The 21,753-nt window shown below is 58.9% G+C and overlaps 2 protein-coding genes across 3 annotated transcripts in view; both read left to right on the forward strand.

The window, feature by feature from the left end:
- Window positions 1-7,117, forward strand: part of CLIP3 (CAP-Gly domain containing linker protein 3) — a 32,348-nt gene extending 25,231 nt beyond the window's left edge. Inside the window, exons 12-14 of one of the 2 annotated variants that reach the window (XM_075915305.2) lie at window positions 267-335; window positions 1,510-1,582; window positions 3,675-7,117. In XM_075915305.2, coding sequence (XP_075771420.1) covers window positions 267-335; window positions 1,510-1,582 — 142 coding nt within the window. In that variant the 3' untranslated portion in view covers window positions 3,675-7,117. The remainder of the gene's footprint in view (window positions 1-266; window positions 336-1,509; window positions 1,583-3,674) is intronic. The other variant, XM_075915301.2, reaches the window with a different exon arrangement.
- Window positions 7,118-9,836: 2,719 nt separating this feature from the next.
- Window positions 9,837-18,972, forward strand: ALKBH6 (alkB homolog 6, nucleotide demethylase). The gene is made up of 7 exons (XM_089769939.1): window positions 9,837-10,370; window positions 10,503-10,615; window positions 11,142-11,210; window positions 14,556-14,616; window positions 15,932-16,083; window positions 16,946-17,062; window positions 18,149-18,972. Exons 1-7 carry the CDS (start codon window positions 10,292-10,294, stop codon window positions 18,419-18,421), a joined length of 864 nt encoding a protein of 287 aa, XP_089626065.1. The 5' UTR covers window positions 9,837-10,291; the 3' UTR covers window positions 18,422-18,972.
- Window positions 18,973-21,753: the final 2,781 nt, after the last annotated feature.

A 21,753-nucleotide genomic window follows, 5' to 3' on the forward strand; every position in this document is an offset into this window, starting at 1 on the left:
TCATTGCATGGGGGCCTCAGCTGAGGAAAGTGGCTTCCTCCAGATTATCTGCCTCTGGCCCTTAAGAGGGTTGGGGACAGACCTCAGGCCTTGTGTATGCTTGATCCCCGTCAGCAGCGCATGAGGCCCTGTACTAGCCATGACACTGGTGCAAAAAGCATCGAACGCTGGTGGGTGGAATCTGGGCAGATCCCTGGTGTAGGTTCATTGTGGCTTCACCTCCCTTGATCAGTTCTCTCCTGGCCCCCTTCCCCCACCTTTTGCAGAGTCGGCGGCCCCAAAGACTCCCAGGGAGATGGCAGTTCAGTGAAGAAGGTGCACCAAGTCACTAGTAGGTATACTATGGATCCTCTGCCTTTCCATCCTTCTCCCGCCCCCCAGCAATGGGAGGGACCAAGGGCCAAGCCTGTCTCCCCTTGTGACTCCACTGGCTTTGCACCAGAGGTGACTTTAATAAAACCTCGGGGGGGGGCTTTGCATCTACCATAAGAGCCTCCCTTGCACAGATGGGGAAACTGAGGTGCAGAGTAAATTAAATTAATGGAGATTGCCTATCTCCTAGAACTGAAAGGGACCTTGAAAGGTCATTGAGTCCAGTCCCCTGCCTTCTCAGCAGGACCAGGTACCATCCTGGACAAATTTTTGCCCTGAATCCCTAAATGGTCTCTGCAAGGATTGAACTCACAATCCTGGGTTTAGCAGGCCAATGCTTAAACCACTGAGCTATCTCCCCCCACTGGGTTATATAGGGGGGTGTGTCTTTGGCAGAGTGGACTACATGAGCGAGCCTCCTTTGCCTCAGTGGGCCGCAAGATTGAAATCAGCCATGTGTGCTAACCAGGATCCCGAGAATTTACACTGACTTTACATCAAATCTCTGCCCGGCCTCTGCCCACCTCCTCTCCCCAGCATGTCCCGCCCCTGCTCCTCCCCCTCCCTCCCAGCACGTCTGGGGTGCCAGTGATTCAGGGCGTATGAGCTCTGGGAGGGAGGGAGAGGCGCAGGGATGGGAGGAGAATCAGCTGATTCATGGCACTCCGGGAGTGCTGGGAGGAAGGGGGAGGTGTAGGTATGTGCTAAGCGAGTGGTGTGGGGGAAAGGGACAGAGAGGGGGTTCACAGGCCAAACATGGAACCTCAGTGGGCTGCAGGATGCCCACCCCTGCTCTAACCACTACTCCATGCTCCCTTCATTCTGCCAGTGCCACTCCCTCACCCATACTGCTAGTGCCGCCCTCAAAGCAGCAGCAGCCTGCCACCCCTCCCCGGTTTTAGCTGAGTCTCGGCATCTCCACACTCGTTTGTAACCACCGTGCAGGGCATCGAATCCAGGCGTCCCAGGCGAGCCCCCTAACCACTAGGCAGCACTGCCTCCTGCCAAGACATTGATCGCAATGAGCTTAGCTTAGGCCCGTGCCCGCTACAGGTCTTGTGATGGAGAGGGGGGTTTGTCGGAGGGTTCTCGGTGGCTGACGCCGCTGAAGTGACTGTGTTGTCCCATCTCTCGCAGTGTCACAGCCAAAGCGCAACTTCACGGCGGTCAGGACCCCAAAAGACATCACATCAGAAAACTCCATCTCTAGGTAAGGCTGGGGAGGAGCTGGGGGTGAAGGCCAGAGCTCTCCCATCTGGGCTTGGGGGAAGAGCCATCCCCACCCTGGGGCCTGGCCAGAGAAAGGACCCTCCGCCCCCCCGCATCCAGCAGCATGCTCTGTAGCAGCTCCAACCCCGCCCAGCTTGCAACTGGAGCCAATGGAGAAGAGTGCAGTGCAAGTTCCCTGTGCTGGAAGCTGCTCTCCGGCTGGGGCGAGGCAGCTGGAGGAGCCAGACAATCAGCGAGCCCCTTAGGAATTGTAATGTACGGGGGTCACACTCGGGCCCCCAGCAGTGAAATATATAGTAGGCAGCTGTCCCTTTCTCCACCCTTGCCCTCTGCTGGCCCAATGGGGTTATAGCTGTCCCAGTCCCCATCTCTGGCTCCTTGTGCCCCCCTGTGGTCATTTTACAGTGCAACTGTCCCTCCAACCAGACGCCTCCCTTCCCATTTTATGAGAAGCAATTCCAGGCACATCCCATTGTCCTAGCACAACCAAACCCTGACCTTGCTCTTTAAGATATGATAAGAGCAAACTGCCTACCAAATGTGGTGGTCCTAGATCTCACCATTTAAGAGGCATTCTTGAATGGACTCACAGATGGACAGACAGACAGATGCACGTTCTAAAATATAGTGTAAGAAGATTATGGTAGCACCTCAGTCATGGACAGGGGCCCCTTTCTGCTAGGGTTGTACCTTTTAATTGCTATTAGGTGTATTATGGTAGCTCCTAGGCACCCCAGTCATGGGTCAGAACCCAGTTGTGCTAGGGGGACTGTACGTTTTATTGCAATTAAGTGTTTAACAGTAGCACCCCCCCAGGCAAGACCCCCATGGTGCTACATACTGTATGTTTTTATTGCTATCAGGTGCATTATGGTAGTGCTTAGGAGCCCCAGTCTTGGACCAGGCTCTTGTGGTGCCAGGTGTTATACATTTCTGTTGCTGTTAGGTGTATTATGGTAGTGCCTAGGAGCCTATGTTGGACCAGGCTCCCATGGTACCCGGCCTTATATTTCTGTTATTAGGTGTATTATGGTAGCACCTAGGTGCCCCAGTCTTAGAGCAGGCTCCCGTGGTGCCAGGCACTGTATATTTCTGTTGCTATTAAGTGTATTACGGTAGTGCCTAGATGCCCCAGTCTTGGAGCAGGCTCCCGTGGTGCCAGGGGCTGTATATTTCTGTTGCTATTAGGTGTATTACGGTAGTGCCTAGGAGCCCCAGAAGAGCCAGGCACTGTACATTTCTGTTGCTATTAAGTGTATTACGGTAGCACCTAGGAGCCTCAGAAGAGCCAGGCACTGTACATTTCTGTTGCTATTAGGTGTATTACGGTAGCACCTAGGAGCCCCAGAAGAGCCAGGCACTGTACATTTCTGTTGCTATTAGGTGTATTACAGTAGCACCTAGGAGCCCCAAAAGAGCCAGGCACTGTACATGTCTGTTGCTATTAGGTGTATTACAGTAGCACCTAGGAGCCCCAGAAGAGCCAGGCACTGTACATTTCTGTTGCTATTAGGTGTATTACGGTAGCACCTAGGAGCCCCAGAAGAGCCAGGCACTGTACATTTCTGTTGCTATTAGGTGTATTACAGTAGCGCCTAGGAGCCCCAGAAGAGCCAGGCACTGTACATGTCTGTTGCTATTAGGTGTATTACAGTAGCGCCTAGGAGCCCCAGAAGAGCCAGGCACTGTACATGTCTGTTGCTATTAGGTGTATTACAGTAGCACCTAGGAGCCCCAGAAGAGCCAGGCACTGTACATGTCTGTTGCTATTAGGTGTATTACAGTAGCACCTAGGAGCCCCAGAAGAGCCAGGCACTGTACATGTCTGTTGCTATTAGGTGTATTACGGTAGCACCTAGGAGCCCCAGAAGAGCCAGGCACTGTACATGTCTGTTGCTATTAGGTGTATTACGGTAGCACCTAGGCGCCCCAGTTTTGGAGCAGGCTCCTGTGGTGCCAGGCACTGTACAGACACTGACCACAAAGCCAGTCTCTGCCCCGCTTCCTTCTCATTTCCTCTTCCCGGCTGCGAGCTGCTAGGCGAGCGCTTCCCCCTCTCTCGTTTCTTTCAGATTACTCTTCTGCTGCTGGTTCCCCTGGATGCTGCGCGCGGAGATGCAGTCCTAAGGCCACGGCGCTCGCCCCTGCCCTCCTCCGCTCTGTCCTCTGCTCTCCAACTAACCGAAAGACTGCTCTCCCCGTCGGGCTCTCCCCTCCCCCCCGGTCGCAGTTCTAGTGAACCCCAGTGCCTTGGTACCATTGAACGTCGCCCCGTCGTCCGTGAGAAAGGCTGCACTGACCCCACCCCCACGTGCGTACGCACCCCCACCCCACGTAGACGTGATATGGGCTCGGAGGCTCCCCTTTGATTTCTCCCCCGACCCCCTTCAGGGAGTGGTGCCACAAACGCCAAGCGTCTCGGGTACCGATTTCCCTCTGCGGTTCGATTGCTCTCAGCCTGACACCCGGGCGAGGCTGATCCAGCGCCCCCCGAACCCGGCCCTTTGTTTTGCTCCTCAACGAAACTTGATCTAACCTGGCCTGTCTCTGCATTACTGCAGCGGCATGGACAGGGTCACATCATAACACCCCGAGTGTGGCAGCAGCGCTCCTCCCCAGCCTAAGCCACCTTTTTCAGGTACTGCTCTCTTTCAGGATGAATGGTATTAGATTGCTCAGTCCCTTCCAGGGAGGAGAAACTGGTCCCAGGGCCATCTTTATCCATATGCAGAAAACAAAGCAGTGTAGGACACCTGAAAATGTGGGGCACCACTGGGTCTTAAGACCCATCCCCCTACCTCTTTCTGTCCCTGTTCTGTGGCTTTGCTTCCTCCAGAAAGCACCTAGGTCACTTGTAAGTGACCTAGCTTGCTGGAGCTATTAGCAACACATGGATCTCATGAAAGAGACATTTGAGTGTAAGGAAGCCAATTCACAGGCCAAGCCCCGGTCAGTTTCTGAAGTTGCCGTGGGAGCCGTAACTGAGTTTAAAATTTGCTTTAGACATATTCCATTAGTGTGTGCTGAAATGTATAAAATCACAGCCCTAAAAATCGTCATCGGCCCCCCCACGCCCGTGGAGCACCAGTTTAATAGCACCACATCAACCCGAAGGACAATCTTGACTGGTCCTGTGTTGGGCTGTAAAGAGCAGTGAGATTTGGGGACGCTCTGAAAGCAGTGGAGAGAGCCCCAGTCCCTCAGGCATTCGCTCTGGGGTGCACAGGTCAGTCACTATGGGGGGAAATCTGTAAGGTAGATCAGTGCTTACAACGATTGCTAAGCACTCCCCTCGTAACACAACCCCACCAGGGGCCAACTGATGTTGGCTTCAAAGTTTGGAGTAGCTTGCACCAGTTCAGGGCAGATTTGAGGGGTCGGGTCTCAACACAGCGGGTTGCCAGACACACCCTGATCCCTCCTTCATTCTCATTTATTCGCTCCCTTCAGCGCGATTACTTTGTATTTGCAGGCAAACCCGCCAGACTTTTTTCCTTTCGAGCGGTTTACAAAAAAAAAGTATATTTTTAAAAGAAAATCACCCTTACTATTTTAAAAGAAAAATTAGCCACGGACAAATGGGAGCTGGCACGTTGCTGTTCCCCACCGAGCCGAAGGTCTTGTCTAGACACGGACATTGTCCCACTTACAGCAATCCAGTGTAGTTATACAAAGTTCCCTCTAATCTTGTCCATCCATGTGTAGATTTTTTCCATCTATGTGCGGAATATTTTTTTTCCGTGTGCTGAGGCACGCGTGAATGTGCACCACCAGTAGAAACACAACCAACCTGTGCTAATCAGCTGGCCAGCATTTGGATTTCTCCTGAGCAGCTGCACAAGCACAGCTTACAGGGAACGCAGGATGGGGAACAAGCTATATCCGGCTACAAGTCACCTTTATCCCTTGTGACTAAGCCTACACAGGAGTTGGATTGCTGCACCAGGATCAGTGAAAAATCGCAGCTCTGGCCCCTGTGGTTGCGGCAGCACAAATTCTGTGTGTAGAATTGGTGCAAGGGTCTCTCCACTCATGGCCACAAGCTTGGTAAATAGAACCTGCCACTCACCTGCTTCAGCCAGCTTTTAGCTGGCATGAGCCAGGATACAGGTGCCTCGTACTGGGGCAGCTTATTCCGCGTCCCATGTGGGAATAGCTACCCCGGTGTAAGCACTCTGAGCTGGGGATAACTGCGTCCACGCTGGAGGGGGCCTTGCCTGGTCTGGAGAAAGGGCTTTCGGGGCAGGCCAGGGGTCGGGAATGCTGGAAAGCTGGAGGTGTCCGGGATGTTCCCAACCGCCTCCGAGCGTCTTTCAGGTGAGCGGCTGCTTTAGAGGATGGTGTCGTGCTCCCTAAGTGGCCAGGCGTGGCTCCGGGCAGCTGAAGGTATTGCAGGCTGCTGTCTGGGCTAGCTGGAAGGGTACTACCCAAGACAGGGTGTGGTTATTGCTAGAAACCAGGAGCAGCTGCCTAGACTCTCTCTCCATCCATCTCATTTTATCCTTACATCCATCCATCCTATTCCTCCACCCATCGTTCCTCCTGCCTCTGGCCTCGAATCCATCCCTCTATCCTCCACCATTGCTGCCATGTCCCCTAACGTCCTGAGGCAGCTAGGTCCAGTGGTTAGAGCTGGGACAGCTAGGACGCCTGGATTCTCATCCTGAAAGGGAAACCCGTTCCTGACACCAGGAAAAGCATGCTGGGCATGGGAATAGAGAGCCAGGACTGCTGGCAAGGATCATGGCTCAGTGTTTAGAGGGGGGAGACTCCTGGATTTTCTTCCTAGCTCTGCTCAGCACCTTATGGGCAAGCCCCTGCGCCTCGTGTGTGCCTCAGTTTCCCTATCTGCAAAACAGGGATGAGGCCATTGCCCCACCTCACTGAGGGACCATGAAGCTTGCATAATGAAAAGGCTTTGAGACCCTCAGTGCAGTGGCTGCCCCTGCGAAAGGAACAGAAAGCCTAGACTGGCCCCGAATGTTGTCCTTTCAGCTGTTACGGCACTAAACACAGGCGTAGCCTCCTCCTCTTCGCTCCCTCTCCAGCCCAATAAAAAGTTCCATCCCCTCTCATGTTCTTTTCTCTAGCAATAAAACCCTTGCAATTGCTCAGCTTTGCCCTTGTCACTAGGGGTATCTTGGGTCTTCCCCATTCCATCCGCATCTCGAGTCACCCCGGCCGAGCTTGCGTTTCCGATGCTCACCGTCAGGGCCGCCAGCGACACGCTAACCTGGCCCCGGTCTGGCTCCGCCTCCTTTGCAGTGGTCCTCCGTGTTTGTATAATAGAAATCACGTCGGGCGAAGTCTCTTTAACACTATTTTTAAGATTTGTAACCCACGCTCCTTGTCAATTGTTTAGCGAGTGGCTTGTTTCTCCCGCTGCTGAGCTCACTGTTGACTCTGCATGCCTTGTTCCTTCTCCCTTCCATCCAGGCGCTCTGGAAAATTCAGCATGAGAAGAAATCAATATGCCTATTGCTTATCTGTCATTAATAAAGAGTGTTTCTATGTGCATTGTGTAAAAGGTCTCTGGCTTTTCCTCCTCTCTGCACTGCGCTGCCCCATCCCCCCGACTCCAACCAGCTCATGTTTCGGGAGCAAGATGAGGTGAGGGAGAGAAGGAAGGTGGCATCTCAGCAGGGGGGTTAAAACAAAACTCACGCCCTCCTCCGCAGCATTGCACTCCACAATCACAAGCCAATGAGGTTTTAAGGTCACGCTTTTCTCCGCAGCTATGTGGGCCAGAACATGAGTGTTGCTTTCTCCAGCATGCACTGAATAGCTCTGAGAATTGCAGAAGAAGAGGGTTGAGAGAGACCTCAGGAGGTCATCTAGTCCAGCCCCCTGTGCAAAGCAGGGGCGGGGGGGGGGGGGAAGCATAAGGGGTTGGCCAGCCCCTGGGCGGGAGGAGCTGGCTACTAGCCAGCAGGAGGACTAGTGGGGTCAGAGGGCCAGTGACCCTGCCCCCCACATCACCAGCAGGAAATGGAGCAGCATAGCCAAAGAGCAGCATGAGCTGGTGAGTGCGGGGGGCTGGGGGGGAAGATGTCTGCTGCTGGAGCCAGCCCTACTAGTCCCCTGGGGCCACCTTGTCTGAGGGAAAAGGCAGGGTGGGCGTGGAGGAAGGATGGGACAGAGCAGGGGCAGGACTAGAGCAGAGAGAGACAGGGTCTGGGGTGGAGGGGGGGTTGTCCTGGCCCTTCCCCTGGTGGGGGGGGCCTCATGAGGCCGGTGCACCCCCCTGTTCCCCCTCACCAGATGCCTCTGCCCCTTCAGGTAGCTGCAGGCTGCTCTCAAATCCCTGCTCACGTGTGTCTTCTGCAGACAGCCCAGATCCCTCAGCCTCTCCTCATAAATCATCTGCCCTAGTCCCATGGTCTTTCCCACCTCCAGCCCTGCCTCCGAGCCAGCATCCTTCCCATCAGAGCATCTGAGGAAGCAAGACTCTCCGCTGTGCTCCCAGGGATCCCTCTGGCACGCTGCAGCATCAAGCCCCATGATTCTGGGTGTTTCTGGGTGTCACTGAGCAGCGCTCTGTTGGTGGGGGGAGTGGTGAGGGACACGGGGCAGGGTATGCGGCTCCAGATAGAGTGCAGCTATTCCTGCCTTCCAGCACAACAGCCTCTGGGCTCTGCCTGTCCTGCCAGGAGAGCTGAACCAGTGGATGACTTAGCGCCGGGACAGAAGGAGTGATCGTGGTGCGGGAGGGGGAACAGATGAGGGAACGAAGGGGCACACACAGCCCTGGCCGTGCGGGGTGCTCACAGGGCTGCTGGCATGGAGGGAGAATGGGGGATCTTGGTGCGGGAGGAGGGACTGAGGGCGCAATGAACCCCTGGCTAGGGGGATACTGGGAGACCCTGGTATGGGGCAAATTGGGTGGAGGGGGGTGGCACAAGCCCCTGGCAATGGCACAAGGAGAACAAGGAGCACAGAGAATCCCAGCCATTAGGAATGGGGGGGTACACAGAGCCCCTGGGGTGGGGGGACATCGAGCCCCGGGGGTGGGGGAAGGAGAATGGGGGGCACACAGAGCCCCTGGGGTGGGGGGGACATGGAGCCCCGGGGGTGGGGGAAGGAGAATGGGGGGCAGGGGAATGGGGGGCACACGGAGCCCCTGGGGTGGGGGGGACATGGAGCCCCGGGGGTGGGGGAAGGAGAATGGGGGGCAGGGGAATGGGGGGCACACGGAGCCCCTGGGGGGGGAAGAGGGGGAAACACGGAACCCATGGGAAGGGGGGGTGGGGGAAGGAGAATGGGGGGCACCTGGAACCCCTGGGATGGGGGAGGGGCAATGAGGGGGGAAGGAGGCCACGGGGATGGGCTGGAAGGTCTCCCCGCCCTGTGCTGGCTGCGCTCGCTCACGTGGTGTTGTCAGGGGCGGGGTGGGTGGGGCTCCCGCTGCCTAGATTAGAACCTTGAGGCGCTCGAGGCCCGCCCCCATTGGCTGAAGTCGGCCCCTCCTTTTGCAAGAGCCGATTGGCCACTCCGCTCTCGCTTTTCCCCCTCCTCCGCTGATTGGCTCAGCGGTGGCTTCTGATTGGAGGGAGGGGGCGTCGGTCAAGAGGTCCCCGGAAGTGGCTGTGCTGGTTTCTCAGGTAGGGAGGGAGGGTCTAGGCTCAACCAGTGGAGCTTTTCCCATGAGCCTCTGCGAGCCCGGGCTCCTGGGGTCTGCCCCTGGCTGGGGGGGGAGGGGTAGCCAGGGCTCCTGGGGTCTGCCCCTGGCTGGGGGGGAGGGGTAGCCAGGGCTCCTGGGGTCTGCCCCTGGCTGGGGGGGGAGGGGTAGCCAGGGCTCCTGGGGTCTGCCCCTGGCTGGGGGGGGAGGGGTAGCCAGGGCTCCTGGGGTCTGCCCCTGGCTGGGGGGGGAGGGGTAGCCAGGGCTCCTGGGGTCTGCCCCTGGCTGGGGGGGGAGGGGTAGCCAGGGCTCCTGGGGTCTGCCCCTGGCTGGGGGGGGAGGGGTAGCCAGGGCTCCTGGGGTCTGCCCCTGGCTGGGGGGGAGGGGTAGCCAGGGCTCCTGGGGTCTGCCCCTGGCTGGGGGGGGAGGGGTAGCCAGGGCTCCTGGGGTCTGCCCCTGGCTGGGGGGGGAGGGGTAGCCAGGGCTCCTGGGGTCTGCCCCTGGCTGGGGGGGAGGGGTAGCCAGGGCTCCTGGGGTCTGCCCCTGGCTGGGGGGGAGGGGTAGCCAGGGCTCCTGGGGTCTGCCCCTGGCTGGGGGGGAGGGGTAGCCAGGGCTCCTGGGGTCTGCCCCTGGCTGGGGGGGGGGTAGCCAGGGCTCCTGGGGTCTGCCCCTGGCTGGGGGGCGGAGGCAGTGGGGTTCAGAGGTTAGAGCAGGGGGCTGGGATTCGGCTCCCCGGGGGTCTGCCCTGGTGACCCTGGGACAAGTTGCTGCCTGGCTCCCTGCCTCAGTTTCCCTGGATACGAGGTGAGGCTGGCCCTGTACGGACGCCGCGGTGGGATGTCAAGGCTCGATCCGTGCCCCCTGCTAAAGCCAGTTGCGCTGCAGATCAGTGGTTCTCAGCCCTGCTCCCCGTTCAGGAACCTCAGTCTCCAGCCCGGTGTCCCAGGGCTGGGGCATGTGACTTAGCTTTACTGACCTGATCAGTCAACCCTGCTTTGCCACCCCTTACTGCCTGCTCTTGAAACACCCCTCAGCCTTGTCCTGTGATCCCTTCGGGGGGTGACTCCTAGGATGAGAAACACTGATCCAGAGGAGTTGACGTGCCCCCTGGAAGGTCTCTGTGTACCCCCAGGAATACACGTTCCTCAGGGTGAGCGCCACAGCTGTACAATGCCTGTTGGACTCTCCGTGCAGCTTGGAGACTTTGAGGGTTTGCTCCTGTTTGTGGCTCTGAGATAGCTAATGGTGCCTCCTCTGCTTCCTTTCCATGGATCTGCCGCAGTCCCAGGAGGGGAACCCAGAAGACTGGACCATCCAGCCATTGCAGGCCCCTTGTTTGAAATGGAAGAGCCCGGCACCAAGATCCCGGCACTGGAGGCCTTTCGTGTAGAGCAGGTAACCAGCTAGTGAATGGGAGTAAAGGAGGGAGAGGTTTAAACGGGGGGGGTTTAGCCTGTGGTTGTCCTCCACTAGTGTAAAACCCTCGCCTGGATAAGAAAAGTGCTGTGGAGGGAGGCCCGTTCTATGCGTGGAAAGGGAGTTCAGGCTGCGAGGTGCATTCAGCCATTGGGTTCTCTGCTCCCATGATGTGGGGAGTGGAAGGGCAAATAGCATAGATCCTACTAGTGGGTTTGTCTGAGGGGCACCTGTCTCGCTGAGACCCAGCAAACTCATTGCATAGGGTGTTTGCAAGGTTGGCATAGAACTTGGTGGATAGAGCACTGGGCTGGCAATTGGGGGACATGGTGTCTGTTGTTGATTTGGCCTGTGAGGTGACTTTGGGCAAATCTCATTCCATTTCAGTGCCTCAGTTTCCCAGTCGGTCAAATGGGGAGGATGACCCTGGCCTCCCTTTGTAAAGTGCTTTGGGGCCTACTGACGAATAGCTGCTGGTGGTGTTATTAGTATGTTTTGATTGCAGGCTCCTCCAACGGTCTATTATGTGCCAGACTTCATCTCAGAGTCGGAGGAGGCCTGTCTCCTGCACCAGGTACGTGTGATTTCCACTGGGTTTCCTATCTCCATGGTATAAGAGGCCTGCTGCTGCTCTTGCAGGGAAGAGTTCCCTGCCTGATTCCGATAAGAGCAGGCTGGTTTGTCTGTTCACTTCCCTTTTGATCTCGATCCCAGTCCCTTCGTGCACAGACAGACCCAGCCTTTGTAGATGTGGAGTCCCCGTGTCCTCCCACCGCCCACCCCATCCCGGTGCGATAGGCCCAGTAGACACCTTACGTACATTGGCGTGTTACAGTAGCACCTTGAGATCTCAACTCAGACCAGACCCCCTTGTGCTGGGCGTGGCACGGACCCAGAGCGAGAGGGACAGTCCCTGCCCCAGAAGCCTAGCAGCCTCCGTAGGTGGGAGGGGTCGTTAGCCCCATCGACTATATATTTTAGAGAGTCTGCCTGTTTGTTCCAGAACTCCTCCTAAAGGGGAGGAGCTAGGAGCACCAAATTCAGTACAGGCAGTTCCGACTTATGTCAGATACGCAGTTACGAACAGAGCTTTTCTCGCCCCGGAGGATGGGAGCGGCGGGATGCCCAGATGCGCCGTGGTCCACCGCCCCCGTCCTCTGGGGCGAGAAAAGCTGCTCCCCATCTCCCTGGTCTGCAGGGAGACGGGGAGCAAAGCCTTGGAGCACGCCCGCAGCGGGACAGCCCAAGCACGCCTGGTCTGTCCTACTGCGGGCGTGCTCCAAGGCTTTGCTCCCCGTCTCCCTGGTCTGACCAGCAGACCAGGGAGATGGGGAGCAAAGCCTCGGAGCACGCCAGCAGTGGGACAGCCGCGGCGCGCCTGGACTGTCCCGCTGTCCGCGTGCTCTGCGGCTTTGCTCCGCGTCTCCCAGGTCAGCAGACCAGGGAGACGGAGCAAAGCTGTGGAGGACTTGGGCGGTCCCGCCACCCCCGTCTCCCTGGTTTCCTGGGGGGGTGCAGCTAGTGCCCCCCCCCCCCCCCCAGTAGACCAGGCTTTTCTTGCCTACCTCTGGGGTAGAGCAGCTGGGGGCTGCCGGGTTGGTCCCGCAGCGCCGCTCCGGACCAACCCGGCAGCACCCCAGCTGCTCTGCCCCAGGCGTCCCCAAGTCAGCCGCTGCTGAAACTGACCGGCGGCTGACTACAGGAAGCCAGAGGCAGAGTTGCTCTGCCCCAGGCTTCCTGGAATCAGCCGCTGATCAGTTTCAGCAGCAGCTGACTTGGGGACGCCTGGGGTTCTTAAGTTGAATCTGTATGTAAGTCAGAACTGGCGTCCAGATTCAGCCGCGGTTGAAACTGATCAGTTTCAGCCGCGGCTGACGCCAATTCCGACTTACATACAGATTCAACTTAAGAACAAACCTACAGTCCCTATCTTGTACGTAACCCGGGGACTGCCTGTATTCAGCTTCCTCTGATCGTAACTTAAAGCAGGGTTAGGGAAGCTTTTTTGGGATGGGGGCTGCTGACCCACGGAAAAATCAGTCGGGCGGGGGGCTGCAGGGGCTGGCTTGCCAATGTGGGCTCCCTGATGCTGGGGGCAGGAGCCCCGGGGGCCAGGGCCAGGCAAGCCAGGTACCACATCTGGCCCCTGGGCCTAAAGGCACGTCCACACAGCCGAAATAAGCTACGCTGCTTGAGCTACGTCAGTTGCGTAGCTGAAGTGGAAATGGCTAATTTTGGCTTTTGGCGCTGTCTCCACAGCCGGAAGTCCAAGATCTTCCTCCAACTTCCCTTATGCCTTGTAAAATTAAGTTCCAGGCATCGGAGTGAGAAGTCCTCCAGCTTGTCGTTCTTTTGACATGAGGTCGAAATAACGGCTTGTAGTGTAGACACGGGCTATGTTATTTTGGAATAATGTCAGTTATTCCGAAACGACGCTGCGGTGTAGACGTACCCTCAGGTTCCCCACCCCGGCTTAAAGCCAGGAGAGGATTTGCTTGTGCTGCCTTTGTAAGCATGAGATCGCTTTTTGAATTTAAGTGCAATCCAGGATCCACCTCAAACCCAAATCCCCTGGCCCCACCCCCTTTGTGCCTCTTCTCTGAGGCCGCGCCCCTGCTCACTCCATCCTCCCTCCTTCCCCCATCCTACTGCACTTTCACCAGGCTGGGGCAGAGGATTGGGTGTAGGTTCTGGACTTGGATTAAGGGATTTGGAATACGAGAGGGGCTCTGAGCTGAGCTCGGGGCAGGCAGTTGGGGTGCTGGAGGGGTTCTAGGTGCAGGCTCCCGGAGGGCGTTTGGATGCAGAAGTGCTCAGGGCTTGGGGTGCAGGAGGAGGTTCCTGACTGGGGCAGGGGTTCAGGATGTGGGCTCCGACTGGGCCCTGCTTTCTTCGGGTGGCTCCTGGGTGGTGGTGCCATGGGGCTAAGGCAGGCTCACTCCTGCCCTGGCCCTGCACCACTCCCGGAAGCAGCCAGCAAACTCCATCCCAAGTCCTGTTGTGCCCCCCACTCTGCTCTGTGGAGAGAGGTGGGGGGGGGCACTGTGACATCAGCGCCCCTTTTCTCCCTCCCCTGCCCTGCACAGCAAGCAATAGGCTCCTGGGGGGGGGGGGGGGGGCGGAGGGCAGGCAGCTCCAAGGCAAAGGGCAGGAGATGCGCAGCAGTAGGGAGAGGGGCAGCTGAAGCGCTGGCACTTAACAGCCTCTTGGCCAAACCAGCCAGGATCCCCGTCAGAGGCTCCAAGATCGACCAGTAGATCCCGATCGACTGGTTGGTGACCACTGTGCTAGGACAATGGGATGTGCCTGGAATGGGACTGCGTCTCGTGCCAACCACACGGAAAAGAGGCAGAATCCCCAGGCACATGAAAGGGGCTAGCTGGGGGTGCCCCCCTCCCCTGGTCTGGGACTGCCCCCGCCCTGAGCCTCCCAACCTCCAGGTGCCCATTAGGGAGGGCAGGGGGGCTGAATCCCTTCCCCCCAAATCCTACGGGACATTGCTGGCTGGTCCCCCTTTGTCAGGGAACGAGGGGGAAGTGCAAGGGGAAAGCGCCCAGCTTGCTGCATTCCGCACTGGCTGGGGAGCGCGGGGGCAGACTGGCTGCGCACTTGGCTCTCGCTCCCTGACAGGGACCGGAAGGGGAAAGGGAAGCAGCCCCGGGGGAATCGGAGTTCCAGGTCAGAGTGCTAGTGTCTGTGGGATTCGAATATCGGTTCCCGCGGCGACCAATCGCGATTAATATTTTCAGTCACTTGACAGCTCCGATTATCAGCTCTGCCTGGCAGGGCTGGTCCCCTACTCTGTGCCCGGCAGTGCCAGCACAGTGGGTCCCACGCTGTCCCAGACACTTTGTTCTCCCCCCCGCTCCCTCCCCCCCAAGCAAAGGCCTCTCAGCCCTTCCCTGTGTTCGCCCCACAGGTCTATGCTGCCCCCAAGCCCAAGTGGACCCAGCTGTCCGGAAGGAAGCTGCAGAACTGGGGTGAGTTCTCTGCGTCCCTGTGGCGGGCGCCCAGGTGACCCCAGGGGCTGGGGAATTGGCTCCCACCCGGGGTCTAGTCGGGGTCGGTCAGGATCAGAAGGCGTCCGCTTTGGAAGCCAGGCAGAGCAGCCGGCCTCAGGGCGGGGAGGCGTGTGCTTTGGCTGGGGAACAGCCGGGACTCGCTGTCTGCAGAGCTGAGGGGACGTGTACAGCGACCCTGCCTCGGTTTCCCCAATCTCACGCCACTCCCTGGCAGGCGAGGCTCCCTCCAGCGTGGGTATTTCAGCCCCTTTCCTCCAGGGCCAGGTTTGTTGCTCGAGGACCGCCCCACAGGTAACCCAGGCCCCTCCTCCGTCCCAGGCTGCCGGGGGCTGCCCTCAGTCAGGTCTTCCCGTTAGCGGGAGAGTCTCCCTGAGCCCAGCCCCCTCCAGGGGACCCCGGGACCCAGACTCCTCCACCAGTGTTGCTCCAGAGGGGACTCCTTGCTGCCGCTTGTCCGGGGCTTAATCAGCTTCCCGGCAAAACGCCTCTGGAGCGATGGGCCCTCTAATCCTTCCGTCCATGCTGGGGTGACGCATGGGGAGGGGGGTATGTGCCCCTCCCCACGCCGTGGGGGGAGGGGTGCGACGGCGCGTCGGGGAGCCTCCGGCCCTGCACCCTCATCCGCAGCCAGACCTGACTCTTCGCCAGCCAGTACAATAAAAGGTTTATTGCTTCTCCATGATCCAGTGCAGCGCAGGCTCCATGTTCCACAGGAGCCAGGGCAGACAGCCTAGTCCTCTTGGGGGGGGCCTTTCACCCGCTGGGCCTTGGCCTATGCGCCTCCCCCCAGGGCTCCCTCCCCCACTGGGCCCTGCACACAGACGCACACACAGTCTCTGCAGACAAGCGTCAGGCAGGAGGGATCACACAGCACAGCAACCAGTGAATGCAAAACCAGAGTGGATCCAGGTTGGACAACCCCTCCCCACTCCCCCCGTACGTCACAAGGGCCCAGCAGCCGGTGTGGCCAGGCCTCTGGGTGCAGGGACTTGCAGGGGCAGGGAGGGTGCCTCAGTGACTGGGCCAGGGAGCAGTGGTTCCCAGCCTTGTTTCTACCAGGGACTGGCAAACCCATTCACAAACTTTCGGCAGCCGGGTAACATTTAATTCGCATATTTCGCCGGAGCTGGTAAATCCTGGCGAGCGGCCAGTAGGGGGCGACTCCGCCCAGCAGGGCGGGTGGGGGTGTCACACAACACCTCCCTCCCTGGATCTCTGGGCCCTGACGGGTCCCTCCCGTCGCCGGCTCCCCTCTGTATTCTCTGCCTCCCAGGAGGGCTGCCCCACCCCAAAGGGATGGTCCCGGAGAAGATGCCAGCCTGGCTGCAGAGCTACGCTGAGAAAGTCTCCGTCCTCGGCGCCTTTGGAGGGAAACTGGCCAACCACGTACTAGTGAACGAATACCTCCCCGGGCAGGGGATCATGGTAACGCCACTCGCCGGCTGCCTCGAGACTCGACTTCAGGGCGGCTTCCCCAGCCTGGGGCAGCCTCCGAGACTCACCTGATCAGCATCTGGGGGGCAAACCCTACTGCAGAGGGGCAGAGTCCAGAGAGCCAAAACGGGGCTCTCCCAGGAGTGTCCTGGTTAGTGAGGGGGTGGGAAGGAGGGCCTGGGAGCCAGGATTCTATCCCTGGCTCTGGCGGGGGACTGATACCTAGTAGTTAGATCCGAGGGCTGGGAATCAGGGCTCCTGGGTTCGTCCCCGGCTCTGGGTGGGAAGTGGGGTTTAGTGGCTAGACTTGGGGGGGTTCTGTGTCTGGATTCCTGGCTGCCATTGTCCTCTTACCTTTCCATAGGCCCAATGTTCCTTCTAATCTTTTCCATCCATGTGCGGAATAAAATGTGTTGTATGCACCAAGGCCTGTGCGAATGTGCACCGCCAGTAGAAACAAAACCCAGCTATGGGGGCTCTGCTAATCAGCTGGGCAGCATTGAAATCTCTCCTGAGTGGCTGTACAAGCGCCCAGCTTACCGGGACCCCTGGAGCCTTCAGATTGCTTCCCAGCCATGTTTCTATCTCGGGTGTGGAGCACGGCACCAGTGACATGAGCCCAGGGCACGTACACCCCTGCGCTCACTCCCGGCTTTGCCTTGTGCGCTGGCGGGGAAGGCTGGCATGTCAGGCAGGCATCTGCTCCGCAGCGGGGCCTGTGTGTGATGGGTTGGCACCCGGGTCTTTGGTGTGTAGATCCGTGTTCCACGCTGGGTGCTGAGAGGAGAGCCGGGGTGGGGGGAGAGAGATCCTTCTGTGTTTGTGTTTCGTCTGATACCTTGGCTCCCCCTAGCCACATGAAGACGGGCCTCTGTACTTCCCTACCGTCACCACCATCAGCCTGGGATCGCACACGCTGCTGGACTTCTACCGTCCGGTCAGCAGAGGGCAGCAGGCGGCCAGCGAGCAGGTGAGCCAGAAAGAATTGCAAACAGCCGCCGGAACATCCCATTTTATTTTCTCCCCTTTGGGCTTGGTGGCAGTTCTGAAAAATAAAAACAAATTGGTTTGGGTCGGGGCATTTCCTGCTGCTCGGAGATGAATCAGAAAGTTTGGTTGGGGTTTGCTCCCAAGCGGGAATTTGTACCTGGTCCCTTCCGGGCTGAAACCCCCGAGCTGGGCATTGTGTGGGGTGCGAAGGCTAGTAACAGCAGGAGCTGCACAAACGCAGAACAGAAAGGCCTCCCCTGCCCCATAGAACTGCTCTACTTCCTACCGGGAGTCGAGGCGTAAATTGCCTTCTCCCTCTCCCCTACCCCAAATTTATGACTGGCCAAAATGACCAAATTGGCAAATAGTTTGGCATTGGCCAAAATCACATCTTTCATTGAATCAACTAATGGTCTGAGATGGTTTGCCCGGCTGTGCTACAGTTCACAAGACGGTGTGCCCGAAAGGGAATCACACGGTCCCTGAGATCCGCACCTCTGAAAGGGAGCTGAGAAAATAACACCACTTCTGTTTGTACTTTGTGTCACCATTTCTCTCTCTCTTTTTTTTTTTTTTAAATGGATGAGTCAGTGTCATTTTTTTGTCCTGTCAAGGCCTGTGGCGGAGCAGAGAAGAAGGGTGGCTGAGTGGTTAGGGAGCTACATGGGGATTTTGGAGTCCTGGGTTTGAGTCCCTGCTCTGCTAGTGCCATCTTTTATGACCTTGGGCAAGTCACTTAGCCTCCCTGGGCCTCCGGTCCGTAAGGTGGAGATCTTTATATTACAGTAGCGTCTCAGAGCCCTAATTCTGATCAGGAACCCACCTTGTCCAAAGGGCTTCACAAACGCAGAACAGAAAGGCCTCCCCTGCCCCGACAGAACTGCTCTACTTCCTACCGAGGGTGGAGGGGTAAATCCATTGCCGACAGCCAGACACTCAGCCGGTGCCCATCACTGTGGTCTCTGATGGAGCAAGTTCCTGCCCTTCTTAATCTGGGGTCCAGATCTGTGGGGCGGCTGCAGACAGACCTGGCTTCCCCCTGAGCATGCGCTGCTGTCCTTCCCAGGTGGCTGCGCCCCAGACGGCGGAGCAACGCCACTTCTTGTCCCTGCTGCTGGAGCCGCGCAGCCTCCTGGTCCTGCGTGAGGACATGTACGTCCGGTACCTGCATGGGATCCAGCCCACCACCTCCGACGCCGTCACGCAGAAGGTGGCCAACGCGGCAGCCTGTGGCGCGGGGCTTGGGGATGAGCTGCGCCGGGGAACCCGGGTCTCACTCACCATCCGCCACGTCCCCAAGGTGCTGAAAACGGCCATCTTCCTGGGCAGAGGGAAGTGAGGGGAGGAGTTTGCTCCCTCGCCCGGTTCTGGGCTGAGAACCCTGCTGTGAAACATGCAATTAACGAGGGGCAGGGTGGCCCCGCCGAGACCCCTCTCGCTGCGCATGGGGAGGACGGAGAGAGCCGGCCCGCAGGAGGCGAGAAGAGGAGCCGTGGGGGGCGCAGAGCCTTGGACAGGATGCAGCATGGCCTAGTGCTTAGAGCCGGAGGGCAGCGTGTAATGGAGTCCTGGCTCAGGGAGGGGTGTGGGGTCTAGTGGTTAGATGAGACCTCCTGGGTTCTGTTTCCAGGAGGGAGTGGTCGGAGCAGGCGATCGGAAGCCAGGACTTCTGGTTTCCGACTGCCCAGTGTTGCGGCTGCTTCACTGTGCGACCGTAAGGGACTCTGCCGTTGCCGCTCAGTGCCTCAGTTTCCCTGTTGTGCAGGGGTGGCTCTCTGTTTGCAAAGCCCTCTGAGCACTGCAGAAGTGTGCAGCCCACTCGCCTCCTGGTGCCGCCCGTCAGACACGTTCACGTGAAACACCAATAAAGGGCTTGGCCGTGACTCTCCACCCACGAGTGTTGTACTTTCCGAGCTGGCCCCGAGCTCTGGCTGATGGAAGAACTGGGGTAGGGAGCGGCTCCGGCTCGGCAGGGGGTTAGCGCCTCCAGAAGGAGGCGAGGAGGCTGACGGGGGTGCACTGGGGGACCCAGCACGGAAGCCAGGAACACCAGCTACTGTTCTATTGCTGACACTGGGAGGAGAGCGGGGTCTAGTGGTTAGAGCAGCAGGGGAAAAGGGTCAGGGCCCCTGGGCTCTATAAGCCTGGCTCTGAAAAGAGCATGCTCAGAGCCCGGGAGTCAGGACGCCTGGGTTAAGTCAGGGCGTTGCTGTATGCCTCAGTTTCCCCATCAGTAAAAGGGGAGAAATGTCCTACACCTCCCCTCCCCCTGAGGGGCTTAATTCACAAGCACAGGTGAAGCGCCGGGAGAGCCCCGATGGCAGGTGCCGAAATGCACAGCGTGGCTGTCATGGCCAGCTCCTGCGTCAAGCGGGGGGGGGGGAGGCGCCAGGGGGCGCCAGTTGGTGGGAATAGGCCATTGCCCCCCTGGATATTGATTTCACCCTGTGGGAGTCGGGCCTTCGTCACATGCATCGGAGGGAAGGTGGTAGAGGGGCTAAGAGCCTGGCTGGGCACCGCCCCCTTGGTTCTGCGCTCCGGCTGTGGTGTGCACCGGCCGTGGGAAAACCGCGGGGCTGGCGTGGGGCATCGCAGTGCCGCAGCCGCCTCTCCTGGCTCGGGGCAAGAAGAACAGGAGGCAGCAGGGCTCGAAGAGATGGCGGGGGAGGGAGGGGATCGCTCACGGACTTTCCCCCGCTCTGTACATACGGCAGAGCCAGCTCTGGGAGGGAGCCTGGCTGGTCCTGCATTCGAGTCCTAGCTCTGCCCCTGTCTTTGTTTCCCTGGGCTACAGCACTTAGCCGCTCCGTGCCTCAGTTTCCCCATCTGTCACGGGGGGAGGGTGATGCCGCGGCCCTACCTCTCCGAGGGGTTGCGAGGCCCTTGGCGATGGGCACTAGAGAAGCGTGGTAGATCTGCACCGCGGGGGGCTGTCGCGCACAGTCCCCCTGAACCGCTCCCGTCTCCTCGGGGGAAATGGGGCAGAGGGGAGGGGCTGGGTGTCCTGGGGGTTCCTAAGCGGGAATGAAGGGGACTTGCTCCATTCTCAGTCGGTGGCCCGAAGGGATGGGCTTTGAGCTCAGTGATTTATGCAGCGCCTAGCACAATGGGGGCCTTGTTCAAGGGCGGGGTCCCTCAGCGCTACCGTAGTACACCTAATACGCCTGGCACAAAGCGGTCCTGGAGTGGGAGCGGGCCCTCAGGTGTGACTGTATAAATCGTCAGCTGGTCTTCCCAGCTGCACGGCCCAGGCCAGGGATTCCCAGCCAGCCCTCCATCTCCAGCCCCTCTCTGGTGGTCGAGCTAGAGTGCACCGGACGCCGTCCCGTCTTGATTTAAAGGCTCTAGTGAGGGGGATTTCTCCCCCAGCCTCCAGGCCCTGGATCAGTTGTCCTGTTGGTTCATTCCCTCGCTGTTTAAACGTTTGCCTCTTTCCCTGTCTGCAGCCTTGTGTGCCGGTGCACCAAGCTCCCCCCGCCTGCCTAGCTACTTACCGACCGGATCAAGCAGCCTTTCGACGTTCCCTGAGCTAATTCCGCTCGGGCTCTGCACATGGGGAGACCTGCCGGCCTCTTCCCCCTCTCAGACAGGACTGGCTTTGGGGCCCAGCCTTCGGGTCTATGGTGGGGCATGGGGCAGGGCTGTAGCATGGTGCGTGGTGCCCATTTCTCTGCTCCCCAGGGCCCAGCGGGGTGCGTTAGAGCAGGCTGCTGTCCTTCCTGTCGCCACGGGGAGGGGCTGCTGTACACGCAGGGCGTGCAGATGGGTTATCAGGTCTCCCCACAAAGGTCCCATTCAGTTCCCCTCCAACTCTCCAAGAAATGGCCTTTGCAGATACAAGATCCTGCCTCTGAATGCGGACAGGTCAGGGAAGGGAGAGCCCGGGGAAGTTTCAATGGGGCGAGATTAGAGTTTCCCTTTGTTGGGCTGCAATGCAGCCGGGTTCCTGCTCATCCGTGGCCGTGGTGATGTTCTGATTAAGGCCTTTGGGGACCGCCCCGTGCGGGACAGAGCTGTGCCTTGCCTTGTCTTCCAGCATCTGCCATCAGCCAGCCTGTGTGGGAAGGGAATTCGACCCCTAGAGCCGTCTCAGTTCCCCCTAGCCTGGGGGAGGGCTACAGAAGCAGGATTGGGACTCGGATAGTCCCAGCTCTGTGGAGGGAAAAAGGCGGGGGCGGGAGCAGGGAGACAGGACTCCTGGGTTCTCATTGGAGTTCTGGGAGAGCAGTGAGGTCTAGTGGTTGGAGCAGAGAGGCGGCTGGGAGTTGGAACTCCTGGAGGAGGAGAGTGAAGTCTAGTGGTTAGAGCAGGGAGGCGGGACTCCTGGGTTCTCACCCCTGCCCCAGCTCTGGGAGGGGGCTTGTCTAGTGCTTCGAGTGCGTACGGGAGCCCGGACTCGGGTTTTATTCCTGGCTCTGTCACTGCGTCTTCCTGCTCCTCAGTTTCCCCATCTCTGGGGCGACTCTCACCCTGCTGGGGAGCTGCAGTGGCATCCGTCCGGCGCTCAAACCCTCGTGCGGTCGCATTTCCTGGCACCTCTCTGTCAACCCAGGCTGTCTGGGGCCAGACCAGCCACTGAACTGGGTTCCTCTTTGCCCCGGCTGAGCCCGGGGGGCGGGGAACGCCCCAGTGCGATGCCCCTCCTGGTGCTGAGCCCCTGGCCCCCTCTGC

The sequence above is a fragment of the Pelodiscus sinensis genome, chromosome 18 (assembly GCF_052426305.1).
Source record: "Pelodiscus sinensis isolate ZL-2025 chromosome 18, ASM5242630v1, whole genome shotgun sequence".
Taxonomy (NCBI): domain Eukaryota; kingdom Metazoa; phylum Chordata; order Testudines; family Trionychidae; genus Pelodiscus; species Pelodiscus sinensis.